General features: G+C 35.9%; 1 protein-coding gene across 9 annotated transcripts in view; it reads left to right on the forward strand.

Moving 5' to 3' along the window:
- Positions 1–12,921, forward strand: part of RUNX1T1 (RUNX1 partner transcriptional co-repressor 1) — a 155,606-nt gene that overhangs the window by 119,055 nt on the left and 23,630 nt on the right. For 8 of the 9 annotated variants that reach the window (XM_070802925.1, XM_070802924.1, XM_070802923.1 and 5 more), the window contains 2 exons: positions 2,836–2,921; positions 3,532–3,733. In XM_070802925.1, the coding sequence (XP_070659026.1) occupies positions 2,836–2,921; positions 3,532–3,733 (288 nt within the window). Of the gene's footprint in view, positions 1–2,835; positions 2,922–3,531; positions 3,734–9,840; positions 12,918–12,921 lie in introns of those variants that run through there. The other variant, XM_070802928.1, reaches the window with a different exon arrangement.

The raw sequence follows: 12,921 nt of genomic DNA on the forward strand, positions 1-12,921 counted from the left end.
TCCAGGGCTCTGTGACAACCTGGAAGGGTGGGATGGGGTTGGGTGGGGAGGGAGGTTCAAGAGGGAGAGGACATATGTATACCTATGGCTGATTCACATTAGTATATGTCAGAAACCAACACAATATTATAAAGCAATTGTCCTCCAGGTAAAAAATACATGCATTTAAATTTAAGAATTGTCATAATTGTATACTTGGTCTGATATGATTTATAAATGTTTATTATATGTAGAGACATATACCTGCTTGAATGTTTTAGTAAAATAGCTTTACAGGCAGCATTAGTTTATAAATAAGCTTAGAGTTTCAGTTAGGAACTGGGTAAGACTCAACATTAGTGTCAAATGAAACTGTTTTAATGAGTTTGAACTGTTTTCCCCTAGTACATCCCTCTGGTATTATGGCTATAAATAAACATTGTGTAGTGATAAATCTTTTAAGTATCCAAAATAGAGAAATTAATAAATGGAAAATTTTAAGTTTTTTTTTCTTTTTAAAGATTTGGCTCTATACAACAAAGAGTTCAAAAACAACAACAACAAAAATTAGACCTATATTTTTTCACCAGGTACTTGGGCTCAAACATGTTTCTAATGTACGTATTATTTTTCTGTTGTTGTTAAATGAGATGATGCTTAGCACTGTTCCACAATTGGCTGTTATCCCATTAGCCTAAAACATCCTGTTGCTCATTATTATTACTCCAGGTGTTGGAGCTCACATCACTATTGATATAATCTGCTGAGTTTTTGAAACTTTTAAGACCTCTGAAGTTGTTGGCCCTTATATAGGCAAGTGTAGTAAGATGCCTCCATCACAAAACCGCGCACTTATCTCGTTATCACTCTCCAGTTGTCTTCTACGATGCTTCATTTCAGTGGCGGTGCTTTTCCCCTAAAACACAAGCAACAAATAAATCAACAAAAATTACATATCTGCAAACATTTCAACTTGAAATTGTCACAACAGAGAAATAACTAAATATTACTCTTTTCCAGTGTCTCTTCTATTATGCAGATTATTAAAACATTTGCAGTTTTACTTTTTTACCAATAGATGGCATTGACAATTTTAGCTTTAAAAATGTATTTCAGAGTATAGTCTAACTGGAGAGGAATGGTGTATTTAGTCTGAGAAAGCTGTCATATATGTGTCTACTTCCATCAGCTATAAATTAAATCATATTTCATGGTTGGCTGAAAAAAATCATGTGACTCATTATCTTTATTTCACTGAATAAGCTAAAAGGGGATTTCTAACCACTCATATTTCACAAAAACTGGAATGCAGTATCTCTTAACTTTTGTTGTTCAGTCGCTCAGCTGTGTCCACCTGTTAGTGACCCCGTGGACTGCAGCCCGCCAGGCTTCCCTGTCCTTTATCATCTCTTGGAGTTTCCATAGACTCATATGCATTGAGTCGGTGATGCCATAACTTTAAAAAAAATTTTTTAATTCGTACCATAATTCCCTCAGAAAAAGAGCCTTGGTGTCTAGAAGCCTGCTGCTGCTGCTGCTAAGTCGCTTCAGTCGTGTCCGACTCTGTGTGACCCCATAGACGGCAGCCCAGCAGTCTCCCCCGTCCATGGGATTCTCCAGGCAAGAGTACTGGAGTGGGGTCTAACCCGTGCCAAACTTAATTTACTCTTTAGAGTGACAGTGTAAGAAACAGCAACCAAAACAAAGTTTCAATTATTTAAAAAGGGAGACGTTGCCATAGCTCAGCGACTTTCCTTTATAGTAGAAGATGCACGTTTTACACATCCGGAATTTGTCAGAAGAGCCACACGTTTCTGGGTATCTCTGATCATAACTGTCCCTTTAACAAGATACATTTTCTATTTTGATAAGCATCCTGGCTAATTTCTTATGTTCATTATTGTTCTCATTTGGTATTTTCTTACTGCCTTTTCATGGTAGCATCTCCGCTAATGCTGAAGAGCATTAATATTTGTGCTGTGGACTGCAAATTAGGATTTTTAGTTTCTTGGCTTGGATTTATGATATCCGTCCAAAATGATATCTAATATATTGATTTTTCTTTATTTTTAAATTTTTGGCAGGTTGAGTGAGTATATTTTGCTTTTATGTTATGGCCTAATTTTAACATGAAAGTGAAAGTGAAAGTCACTCAGTCGTGTCCTACTCTTTGCGACCCTATGGACTATACAGTCCATGGAATTCTCCAGGCCAGAATATTAGAGTGGGTAGCCATTCCCTTCTCCAGGGCATCTTCCCAGCCCAGGGATTGAACCCAGGTCTCCTGTATTGCAGGCAGATTCTTTATCAGCTGAGCCATGAGGGAAGCCCAATTTTAGCATGAAAATGTATTTAATAGGATTGTGTTGATTTTTACTATGCTCAAATGTGGACTAGTTTAACCATGCTTGTTTTAGAAAAACATATCCCTATCCATGTAAAACAAATTATGCTGTCTTCATTTTTAATGCAGGAAAGCCACACTTTGAACTTAACGTCTACTTGTGGTTTCCTGTATTTATTAAGATTCAGGATATATTTATATTTTCACTTAGGGAATATTATGTGGATAACTGGCTCAGGGCATGGTGTCATTTTACTCTCCATATCCTCATGTGTAAAAGAAGTGGTTCTGACCAGATGACCTTTAAAATTTCTTCTAGTTCTCACATTTTATCATTCTATGAAGGACCTATTAAGTAATTCTGTATCTGAGTATGATTTATGTCTGCATTCAAAAATCGAATATGTTTTCACATTGCTTAGTTTGCCCACATAGTCTTTGCTAAGTGCCTCTGCACATATGGATTATGTTCTTAATGTTTTCGGGTGATTCAGCCTTCTTTATATTTGTAGGGTTGCATGGCACACGTCAAGAAGAAATGATTGATCACAGACTAACAGACAGAGAATGGGCAGAGGAATGGAAACATCTTGACCATGTAAGACGTCCGTAATCATTTAGGTTAAAAAATGTTTTGAAAACAACTGGAATGAAGTGACATGATAAAATAAAAGCATGGGGGTTCCTGTGTTTTCCGCCATCCTTGAAAAATAATACGCGAGAATGTTTAAAGATTTGATTTCTAAATCATGTCAATGTATGGCAAAACCACTACAATATTGTAAAGTAATTAGCCTCCAATTAAAATGAATACATTTATTAAAAAAATCAGTATCAAAACCACTTATATGAGAGAAATGTTTAGATCATTGAAAGGAATTCCTAGAGCCTTATCAAAGAATGAGCTACTGTTTTACTTGGGGAGAGTCATTTGGTTTATCCAGTAATGGGATCAGTATTTGGAAGTATGGGTTAATTTCAGCTAAAATCTCCCTGTCATGCCTCCCACATTTTATTCTCATTACTGTTGAACCTACTCATCTACTGGGTCTCTGTTTCCAGTCTAACCTTTGAAAATATTAGAGGCCTTCAGAATAAAGTCGCATTCTTCATTGTCCTGAAGTAGTTTGTTTGACTACCCACCAAAGTCTTTGAGTTGCGGTGATTGATCCGTATTTCCTTTCTCCCCCTGCCCGTCTCTCCGCCAGCTGTTAAACTGTATAATGGACATGGTAGAAAAAACGAGACGATCTCTCACAGTACTGAGGCGATGTCAGGAAGCAGACCGAGAGGAGCTGAATTACTGGATCCGGCGGTACAGCGACACTGAGGACTTAAAAAAGGGCGGCAGCAGTAGCAGCAGCCACTCCAGGCAGCAGAGTCCTGTCAATCCAGACCCAGTGGCGTTAGGTATCTTTTCTTCAGATGGACATACTGAACAGATATATCTTATGCTATTAATACTGCCTTTATTTTTAATTTGTCTCAGCAAAAATAAAGGCGCTACAGAGAATTGTAGAACAATAAATACTTTATATCCTCCAATACGTCTTGTCTGTTAGGCAGATTGGTATAGAAAGGGTCAGTCACAAAAATTAAACTTCTTTTGTAGGTTAATGTGTTGGACTGAAGAGCAGACTTCCAAGCCGGACCAAAATTTCATGTACATCACTAAAGTGTGTGCTCCTTCCTAATACAGCTCTTTGGACCCTGTCTCCAACCTACAAAAACAAAATCTCTGGGAGTGGGCTTGGAGTCTCTAGCACTCTCTCTCTAGGGATTTGTGCTGTCCCTCAATGTTTGAGAGCACTTTATCTCAAAACCAACCCAGGAAGAGACCTAAGGGCTTTGTCAGTTGCCTACCGACACTTGAAAATGAGTGATAAAGATATGGCTCTTCCATTATCTTAATGATTGCTTAATCATGATTTTATTAATTCTAGTAACGTACAGAACTATTAATATAGCCATGCTTTAGAAGGTTAATGCTAACATGTAGCTATAGTTAGTACTGATATTTGAGAATTGTTGGGGTTATAAATAGAATGTAATTCTAAGTATTTGGAAAGAAACTATGAAGCTAAAATAATTTTTGAGTGACCTGTGGACTTTTTCCTAATTTAATAATAAGCTACTGTCATTCACATTGCTGGCCATTACTTGTATATACAGTCTGAGTCAACGTAATTAAGGTGGATTTGTGTTGATCCTTATTTTCTCATCTCATTTTCTGAAGTGTTTAGTCCCACACCTGTTACCTAGCTTAGGTTAAGGTACAGTCTGCTGTAAAAACAAAACTAATTACATATGTCGCAGATTAAGCTCGTGACTTTGGCCTCATTATCAACCGTGGCTGATTATCAAAAATTTAAAACTTGAAGTATATTATCTGACTGTTGATCACATTATCTTTTTTTTTATTAAAGTGATTCTTAGTCAATAAAATTTCCTTTGCATTTAGGTTTGTGGATTCTTGCTAATCCCTGAACGATGAATGTCTATTGCCATAAGTATTAAATACGGGAGGATTCCAAGTCATTTAATTAACCTAACAAACATTCTGCAGTATATTTTAAAAATAAAAGTGTTATTTGTTAGGTTATTTTAAGGCAAGCAATGAAAATAGGTTTAAGTTTAATCTGAATCAACATTGGTCCAAATAAATTAGAATAAGCCTCTTATTTTTTACTTCTGTATTGTGAACCAAAATTAGTAATATAAAGAGGATGTTTGTAATCATTCAATCTAGGCAAAAATTGAGAGCCTTAAACAAAACTTTGACGTATCCATTTTACCTGGCTCTGTTGAAGAAATTCATCAAGTCAGTGCTTAGATTTTGTGCCTGGCTTACTGTGTACCAGGCATCATGCTAGGTACTGCAATAAAGGAAAAAGTTTCTTAATTGCTTCCTTTGAGGAATTTTTGAGCTAGTGGAAGAGATCGGCAAGGAGACAGCTAGTGGTTGCACCAGCAGGCCACTCAATTCAGTCCCCTGCAGTGACAGGATTAATATTATCTGCCGTCCATTGTAAAGAAAAATTTTCGGAAATGGAAAGTATTTCAGACCTATGTGAGTTATGTATTCAGCACACTGCACATAGGACCATTACCATATAGTCACATACAGTCAAGCATTCTAGTGATGTAGGTGTACATCATTCTCTGAGAAGGCTGGTATATATAATCAAAAGAATAAACTTGGTTTAAAAAATTTCTTCTTAAGCATACACAAATCACATTACTTTTAATGATGCTTAATGAATTCATATTTTTGGTAAAAGAGATTGCTTTGGTTTTAAGCTTTTATAGGTTGTATTTTTCAGAAATTACAAGTAGTTCATTTCTTTGTGGAGACTGTTAAAACAGTCCTGTTCTTTAGGGACACTGAACCCTAGATTGCCTTTCAAAGAAACCTATCACAGTGTCATACAACATGCAAGTTTTAGCATCCAGCAGTTATTTCACTGGTGTCTTTTGCTAATAGATTCTTGAAGTCTTTAAGTTCCATCTGTCTTGTGCGCTGGGCTGTGGCTATAAATAAGGCAGGTAGTTTGTAATCGTGGGACACGATCCTTTACATTAAGTGCTTTCTGAGGTTTTCTCTTAGGCTTTGGAGTCAAATGTATTAGTGTGTGTAATTAAAGGACTGGAGATATTGGCTGATAAATTTATTTCGTGCCTCTGAAAAGTGCATGGCAGGGTGTGTGTGTGTGTGTGTGTGTGTGTGTGTGTGTGTGTGTACAAATAGAGATACGAATGTGCTTGTATCTTTACGTACATGAAGAGCTCCATATCCTGTGTTAATTTTGTATGTGTTTCTTTTAGCCTGATTCTCTCAATTCTTAAGTTTCTGTCTGATTTCAAATGAGACCTTCAGAATAATGTTATAGAAGATACCTTTAGTTCAAAATATTGCCATAGTCATATCCCTGTCTTCATTCATTTGTAGCATTTTAATTGTATTTGGTGATTGTACAGAGAAGACTGTAACTTCTATGACTTGTGTTTGTTAAATTCATTCTGATTCTCACTTTTGAAATATATCTATAGTATTAAGTCAGTGTGAGAGATTAGTAAGATAATATAATCTATTATTAATTGAATTTGGGGAGTTTCCCCCAGATACTAAGTAAAGACTATTTTAAATGAGTAGCCTCTTGAACAGTTTTATAACAAAACACACTAAGTCCACAATATTCTCTCTACTCTTTAAAGAAAAAAACAGGTAATTACCCTGTAGAACTTTTGAAATAATGTACTTCGCCTTGAAATAATATACTTTTTCTTGAAATAATGGATTTTGATTATTTACATTATTATTATAACTCACTTGATTTCCAGGGAGAATTCCAAATATCCAAGTCTTAAGAAAATTAGAAAACTATTTTTTAAGCAGTTATCTCTATTTTCAAAGTATGATTTATTTTGCATACATTTTTCACCAAAGAGCAAGTTATTGCAATCAGAATGGATGATTTCATCACTGAAGTAGAACTGCTTTTCTAAGTAGAGATGGGTGGGTAGCTGCTTCGTGGTGATTCCCGTGCTCTCCAAGTTCTTATCAAGGCTGCTGTGGTTCTCCTCTTCTTTGCCCTCATTCCCTTTTTCTTGCAGTATGCTGTTCCCTCCTGACATTTGACTTCCTTTAAACTGCTTTCTTTTTACTGCCTTTGGACTATTCTAGAATCTCTCCACAGCTTATCCTTTATCTGTCTGCCCTCTTTCTGTGATTCTCAAGTCTTCCGTATCATTAGAGAAAGTTAAAAGAATTATCCAATGATGGATTTAAGACCAGTATTGGAGACTGAAGCTTAAAACTCTGAAGTATGAATGCATTTTCCTGTGTTTTTTTGAATGTTTGAATATTGTGAAGAGAGGATATGAAGTTGAGAAAACACCATCATGTACATTTTATTAAAGGTTTATCTCTAGCCATGAAGATAAGTGCCAGAAAGATTTTTGTTTTAAAGGAAACCATTAATCAACTTGATTGTTCACAGAAAGTTTAGAAATTCTGAAGTTTGTTGAATTAATACTACCTCCTGCCTAAAGCAGATTGGAAGAGAAATTAATATTTTAAAATTTCTTTGGCTGACAAGTTTTATCACTGTCATATGATTGAATTGTAGAGTTTCTCATTGCTGTCTAAAGGCTCGCGACTCTCGCTTGAAAGTTAAAGGCACAGGGTCTGAGCAGATGTCTGGATCTGAATCCCTGGTTCTTCTCACTAGTTTTGTTGACCTCTGGCAAGTAATTGTGTGCCTCAATTTCTTCATCTGATAGAGATGGTAACAATACATATTTCATAGGTGTTTCTGTATTAAAGGAGTTAACAGTCATAAAACATGGGATAGTGCCTGACATATAGTAGATGTGACCTAAATAATTTCTAACATTTAGAGAGTAGCGAGTAGCAGATAAATTTAGTGTTTTTGCTTGGCATCCAAGTTTATGAAGTTGTAGTAGATTCTTAGGTATTTTTTCATTTTGAAAGTATTTCCAAGCAGTAATTCTATCTTAAATATAGTAAATCTATTGTACCTTTAGGACCCTAATTCATAACCATGGAAAAATAGCTTACTCACATCCAAAGATATATATTTTTCAACTTCTGAACTGTCAGATTATAAAAGTCACAAGTTATTCACAGTATACCACATATAAAAGTTTAGATTTTATGTACTTGTATTGATTCCTTTTAAATTACGTCATGAAATTCATTTCCAAACAGTGCATCTGCGTTCCTAATGTGAAGTGCCTACTAAATTTTAAAAAGTCTGCTGTATTTAGTATATTGGGTTAAAAAATATGTGACTACAAGTTAAATACATCCATCTTTGGGGGAAAAAAAGAGATGATTGCCTCCTATGGCATTACATATTTTTATTGTTAAAGATGAAGATCATAATGTAGTTCTTGGCTTCTGGGTTGGGTTGGGGTTTTGAACATAACACTGAGATTTCTGAATTTATTATCCTTTAAAACAAAAAATAAGTAGCATTTCTAAAGATGAACTCATTTAAACCTTCCTTTCTTTTGATGGTTTTTGTAATAGATATTTTCATGATCACTGCTTCATTCTGCCCACCACAGGATGATGGCCATAACATGGGTGCTGCCAAGCTTTGAGCATTGCTGTCCTAGGTCATAGGAGGTCACACTGATTCTCCAAAGGCTATCAGCTCATCCCTTCATGTATATTGATGGCGGCCCTCGCTTTATCTAGTATCCATCTGTCGTAAGTGTAGTGCATCTTCCATCTCTTGCCTACATCCTAGATTGCTTTTTCTGTCTTTTCACCTTTCCTCCACTCCAAGTTCGTTTCCTCATTTCATAGATGTATCTTCCGGAGGCTCCCCTCTTCCTCTTCTTGCATCCCCAAGCAATTTGCATCCCAAAGCCAGCGAAACTTAATTTAGAAGGACTTTTCTATGATTTTTCCGTCTTTCAACAGTTACATGTATACATTTCACATTTTAAACCATCCTGTACAGACTCTTCTGTTTTCACTGCTATATTTTAGAACAACTATCCGTTTTATAGCAACTGATGTTTTATAGGTGGTCAATATTTGGTGGTTAAAAATTAGCTTCTTTAGAGTCTGAACCTTAGAGTGTCTTGTACAAGTTTGTCTAGATTCACCAAAAATCTAAAATAAGAAAGTCTTGGGAGAGAAGTTGTCTCCTGTAATCCTGATCAACATCAGGATTTGTTTTGTTTTTTCAAATTTAACTTTGCATATGTGTTCTCTTCTTGCTGCTGCTTAATCAGAAGAGAAAATACTAAATTCATTAGTCATTTGGTTTCTGTAGCTACTACAGTAGTATTTATCAGTATATTAAGAGATTCTGAGGAATACCTCTACTGACATCATTTCATTCTTCCTGTCAGTACACCTGGTGCTTAGCTTGGACACAGCAACTTAGAATCGGAGGGGACATTGTAAAATATGTATATATATGTAAACAGTTGTGTATTATATAAATTACTTGCCTTTATGTTCTGCAGCTATTTTGAAAAAAAAAAAACTTTCTTTTAGAAAATAGGATAGGATTAAGAAAACTTCTGCTTGATTGGAGTTGATATTTCTATCAGGATTCTAGGTCAGGAGGAGTTTGACTCCATGTGGATATGACATGTGTCATTGAGAATTATAGGGAGATGAAGCCACGAAGGTGAAATACAGCACAAATTTCTGATGTGGTAAATGGATCCTCACGATCTATACCAGCTGTTTAGCACACAGAAAGGTGGGTACACAGTTGACTCCAGTACAGTAATTATCTTTGAGCAAATTTGGGGGCTATTTGTGAGGTTTAAATAAAATTTATAAAAGAATCATCTAAAGTTTGAAGACTTCCCATCAGGGTTCAGACAGTGAATTGCTAGCAACAGAAATAACTTCTGTCCCTAGGTGACATGTAGTGAGGGAGTGAAAATTTACTGGTGCGCATCACTTAATCCAAGCCTCTTCAGTGGTTCTGTTTTGTCTAAAGTTTTGTGTCCTTTTGTTTAAGTGCTTGGAGGAAAACAACAACAACAACAACAACAAACTTTAAGGTACTCTTTTCACCTTAATTTTTTTTATAAGCAGATAAGTATACAGTCAGCCCTCCATATACACAGGTTCCATACCCATGGATTCAGCCAACCACACATCAAAAATTTTAGGGGAAAAAAAAATCCCAGAAAGTTCCAAAAGGCAAAACTTGAATTTGCCATGTGCTGGCAACTTTTAACAAAATGTTTACATTGTATTGCATTACGAATTATAAGTAATCTAGAAATGATTTAAAGTATAGAAAAGGATGTGTGTAGGTTATATGCAAATACCATTTTTTATCTAACATAGTTGATTTACAAGTTGTATTAATTTCTGCAGTACGTCAGTGATGCACACACATTCTTTTTAAAATCCTCTGGCTTATGGTTTAGCACAGACTACTAAATGCAGTTCCCTGTGCTGTAAGTCAGACCTTATGGTTTATCCATTCTGTTAGCCTCTGCTAACCCCAAGCTCCCAGTCCACCCCTCCTCCACCAGCCCTCCCCCTTGGCACCCTCGAGTCTGTTGTCTATGCCTGTGAGTCTGTTTCAGTCTTGGGCATATATCCAGATAAAACTGCAATTCAAAAAGACATATGCACCTCTGTGTTCATAGCAACACTATTCACCATACCATTTAATATAAGGGACTTGAACATCCTCAGCTTTCGGTCCCACTTCGGATACCAAAGGATGACTGTATATCCATTCTTACTGGGCATCCTGCTAAATAATGAGAATGAAGAGAGTCCCAACTAACATCTAATCAGAGTTTAGGATGTGCCATGCCAAACCCGCAATAGGAAGTACCTCCTTGAGTCCTCACAGCGGCAGTCTCAAATGTGGTGGTGTCATTGGCACTTACAGCTGTGGTGACTGAGCCATGGAGAAACTACCCTGCCCAGTGTCACACTGTCATAGGGCAAAGCTGAGCCCCCTCATCTCTGGTCTTTAGACCTGGCTCTTCTCCTGTGCTGCATAGTGCTGGTAATTAGTATTTGGATCACTTAGCATCATCCTGTTGCCTATAATAAAAACTGGCCATTTAGAAAAATAATTTTTATAAAGTTATTACTCTTTCCTTAACCCCAATAATGAAAAAATACACCCCCCCCCATTTTTTTGCTACTGTGGAAAAGGCATTTTTCCCCTCTGTTTGTCTTCAGACTTTACAAATCTATTCGTATCCAATAAATTATTCTTAAGCTAAGATTTTTTTCTCCTAAAAATAAATGTCTAAGTAAATCTCTGTTTCACTGCTTCACGTGACTAAGTGTGAACTTGACTTCACTTTCTTTAAAATAGTGTGGAAGATAATCTTGATAAATCTAATTACCCATGTCTTGTTTCTTTGGAGTTGTATATGCGTCAGACAGATTTACCAAGGTCTTTAACAAATGAAAATTACTTAAATAAAAACATTTGGGTTTTCGTCATTTTCTGTATAGAAATGAATGTGCACATGAGAATGTGTGGGTATTTCCAGTCCATTCAATTATCAAGTAGTCATGAAATTATAATGTAAACTTTCAAAAATTGTTTATATTTGGAATAATTTTAGATTTATGAGAGTACTGCAAAGGTAGTACATGGAGTTTCCATATGTCCTTCAGTAAGCTATAAGATTTTGATAATTCAGAATAGTTCTGGAAATTTTATGTTCTGGGCAACTGATAATCTATGTACCCTCAAGTGATTCAAAATATGCAAATGTGTCTAAGGCATTCAAATATAAAATGATATATACTTAGCTAATTTGATTGTGTTTTCTCATTCTGTAGCTCCATAAAATATAGAAGAGTGGGCTGAATTTCTTTTGACCATCAACATACATTAGATAAAGTATTCTTTAAAAAGTCTGCTACTTAACATTTCTTATACATGTAGAGAAAACTTCAGTTATTTGAAATTTATCATGAGTTGAAAGATTGTTGAATTTATAAAAGTTAAAATGATATTTTTCTTCCTCCAAACTTCTAAATACATAGAATTTTGCTTGAAAAATCCAGAATGGAAGAAGTTTAGAGCATATTTTAGCTATGGAAGACTGTATACACTTTATTTTTAAGCATGTATAAAAACATGCAAATAGGTTTCATGTCATTTTCATGAACTTGTTATTTGGAGGTTAGCATTCCTATATCAACTTTATTATGACCTGTTTTCTCAAACTTTTAAAATCTGTGCAGCATAAAAGCACAACATTTCACTTAAAGTGGAATTTCATCTCCACCCCCTCAGCCCCACCCTGGAAGCGTGTCCTGTACTAGTTATATTTGGTCAACTGGCTCTCTGTGAATCCATTCTAATAATTCTTTCTTGCTCCCATCCATGTCAAATCCATATAATCCAATTTTTGTGAGAATTTTTAATGCTCAGCAAGATTTTTTAAAGTAATTAAGTGTGAGAACTGGTTAGCCATGGAGTCAGGCTATGTATTGAAAAATGGTAGAAATTATGTTACTCCACTATAATTTGACTTTCTACTCTTCAATTTGACTTTAAAAAAAGAGAAAATTGCCAAATACAATTTGCTTTCTTTCATAAAATATGTTCATAGAAATCCGCATACTTAGGAAGTGCTGGAAACAGTGTTGTAAAACATATTGTATAATGAAAAATTCGGGCTTCCCTGGGGGCTCAGATGGTAAAGAATCTGCCTGCAATGCAGAAGACCTGGGTTCGATCCCTGGGTCAGGAAGATTCCCTGGAGAAGGGAATGGCAACCCTGGAATAGTGTTTCCAGTATTCTTGCAGAGGAGCCTAGCGGGCTAGAGTCCATGGGGTCGCAAAGAGCCTGGGCAACTAACACACAGGATGGAATGTTTAGAGTTGTTTTGGTTTTGAGCATATAAGCATTTACACCAGTGATGTATTTTCCTTGAGCTCTGATGGCCGGTTTTCCTATTTTTATTTTTTGGAGTTGAAGTGTTTAAAAAACTGTGTTTCTGTAGAGAAGCCGAGGTAGTGGGCGTTGCTTGCTCTCCCTGTGTGATGACGTAACGGTGCTTACGGTGCTTTCCTCCCCTCTCCACCGGTTTTTATCCTTCTCAT

The sequence above is a fragment of the Bos indicus genome, chromosome 14, assembly GCF_029378745.1.
Source record: "Bos indicus isolate NIAB-ARS_2022 breed Sahiwal x Tharparkar chromosome 14, NIAB-ARS_B.indTharparkar_mat_pri_1.0, whole genome shotgun sequence".
NCBI lineage: Eukaryota > Metazoa > Chordata > Mammalia > Artiodactyla > Bovidae > Bos > Bos indicus.